At 52.6% G+C, this 2,368-nt stretch overlaps 1 protein-coding gene across 1 annotated transcript; it reads right to left on the bottom strand.

The window, feature by feature from the left end:
- Window positions 1–351: 351 nt before the first annotated feature.
- On the bottom strand, window positions 352–1,695 carry LOC130975000 (uncharacterized). The gene has a single exon (XM_057899834.1). It carries the CDS (start codon window positions 1,693–1,695, stop codon window positions 352–354), a length of 1,344 nt encoding a protein of 447 aa, XP_057755817.1.
- Window positions 1,696–2,368: the final 673 nt, after the last annotated feature.

Here is a 2,368-nt window from a genome sequence, read left to right as displayed (position 1 = left end):
ATAAAGTATGGACTATTATATATTTCTGGAAAGCTCTGGATGTCTACTTTCCAATGCCGTTGAGAGCGCGCCATTTGGAGTTCTGTAGCTCCAGAAAATCCATTTCGAGTGCAGGGAGGTCAGATTCCAACAGCATCAGCAGTCCTTTTGTCAGCCTTTTTCAGAGTTTTGCTCAAGTCCCTCAATTTCAGCCAGAAATTACCTGAAATCACAGAAAAACACACAAACTCATAGTGAAGTCCAAAAATGTGAATTTAACATAAAAAATAATGAAAACATCCCTAAAAGTAGCTAGATCATACTAAAAACTACTTAAAAACAATGCCAAAAAGCGTATAAATTATCCGCTCATCAGTCGCCCAATCCAATGACCCCGTGCTGGTGAGTCGTCAGGTCGGCGTCCCTTAGTACCAGTGCATCAAATACGTTGCGGAACATGATGTTCGAGTCTGCCCCCGTGTCGACAAGGATTCGCTTGACGAGACCGGTTCCCACTCTGGCCGTGATGACCATGGGTGGGTTTTCAGAGGCGTCGTCAGACCATTGGTCCTCCGGGCCGAAGGAAATGGAGGGGGGCTTCTTAGAGTTTCGCATCAACGAGGAGGAGACCGCCAAGACCTTGGCATCTTTTTTATGCGCCGATCGTGACCTTGGCGCGGTGTTTTTGGCCGTCACCACGTTTACCACGGTGAAGCCGTGATCTCTGTCTTCTGTCTCTTGTCGCCGCTTTGCCGAACGGGTTTTGCCTTCTTCGTCTTGGTCGCGATGGCACCTCCTCGGCTCCCTGATAAGATGGGAGAATTCTGTTAGCTTACCCTCCCTTATCGCTTGTTCTAGTGCATCCTTCAGGTCAAAGCAGTCTTGTGTTTGGTAACCATAGCCCTTGTGATAGTCACAATAGAAGTTCTTGTTTCCTCCTGTACGGTCCTTGAGTGGTCGGAGCTTCGGCAAAATTCCTTTCTCGGCTATTTGCTGATAAACTTCCATGATGAGAAGAGTGAGCGGAGTGTAGTTGGTGAATTTCCCGACCCGGGGGAATGGCCTGGGTGTTTTGCTTGGCGCTCCTTCCCTGGCTTGTTCTTTTAGTCTTTCTCCGCTAACTTGTTGCCTAGGTTGGCTGTAGCCGGACTGCCGTTTATTGGCAGCCACGACTTGGCTGACTTCCTCGTCGTTTATATACTCCTTGGCCACCGTTTGGATCTCGTGCATCGTCCAAACTGGTTTTGTGGTAAGGTGTTTTCGAAAGTTCTCGTTGAGGAGGCCGTTCGTCAGGCAAAGGCTGGCCACCAAATCGGTTAGGCCGTCGATTTCCAAGCATTCGTCATTGAACCGATCCAGGTATTTTCTGGTCAGCTCTCCTTGTCTCTGGGTTATCCCCAGAAGGTTGATCGGGTGCTTTGCCTTTGCTATTCGTGTTGTGAACTGGGCCAGGAAGGCACGGCTGATGTCCGAAAACCCATAGATTGACCCTTGCGGGAGGCCGTTAAACCATCTGATCGCAGGTCCTGCTAGGGTTACCAGGAAGGCTCGGCACCTCACCTCGTCCCTTACTCCCTCCAGATTCATCCTTGCTTCGAAGGCCGTGAGGTGCTCCAGAGGGTCTTGAGTTCCATCGTACCTCATGTCCGTTGGTTTGTCGAAGTGCTTCGGCAACCGGACTTCGAGGATGGATCGGTGGAATGGGGTGGCGCCCATTATCACGGGTTGTCGTGTCCTCTCTTACCTTTCTTCCGCATCTTCGTGATCTCGGCCCGTGCGGCGCGTTTTCTTGCCTCGGGAGTAGATGATTGTATCATTTCATTTTCTCGGGATGGGTGACTCTTCGCGGGTGCTTTCCGCTTCCATTCGGCATGCGGAGGCGCGTTGCAGACGGCTTTGGTGGGAGTCTCTCTCTTGACTTTCATGAGATGGGGTGTAGGTGGGGTCGGTGGTTCGTCGGTCGCGCTCCTGGTCGGCCAGTTGCCGTTCTAGGTTTTGGACCTTGTGGCGTAGCTCCTGCATTATTATGGCGCTGTCGCCACCCGTTCCCCCGAAGGGTCGCGTCCTTGTGTGTGGTTCAGTGTGTTGTCGGGGGGACCTTCACCGTCCTCTTAATGAGGCGACGGAGGCCGTTCCCTCTGCTACGGCTCCTCGGCCTTGGTCTCCGGGGCCCGGCACAACGTCCATTTAGGCGGGTCCCCACAGACGGTGCCAATGTACTGTGGTCGGTTACCAGACAATTCGGATGGTTGTTGAGAGGGTGAGGACGCCTCAATCGTGATCGTGCTGGGTTCGGATCTGCCGGGTAGCCGGGCTCTCGTTGTGGAAGGAAGAGGTGGTGCCACATGCAAAGACACTCCGACGCTCTAGTCAGCTAGTGTGCAGGCAG

The sequence above is a fragment of the Arachis stenosperma genome, chromosome 4, assembly GCF_014773155.1.
Source record: "Arachis stenosperma cultivar V10309 chromosome 4, arast.V10309.gnm1.PFL2, whole genome shotgun sequence".
Lineage (NCBI taxonomy): Eukaryota > Viridiplantae > Streptophyta > Magnoliopsida > Fabales > Fabaceae > Arachis > Arachis stenosperma.
Note: the sequence above shows the minus strand (reverse complement) of the source record. Positions and strands in the feature narration are given on the sequence as shown.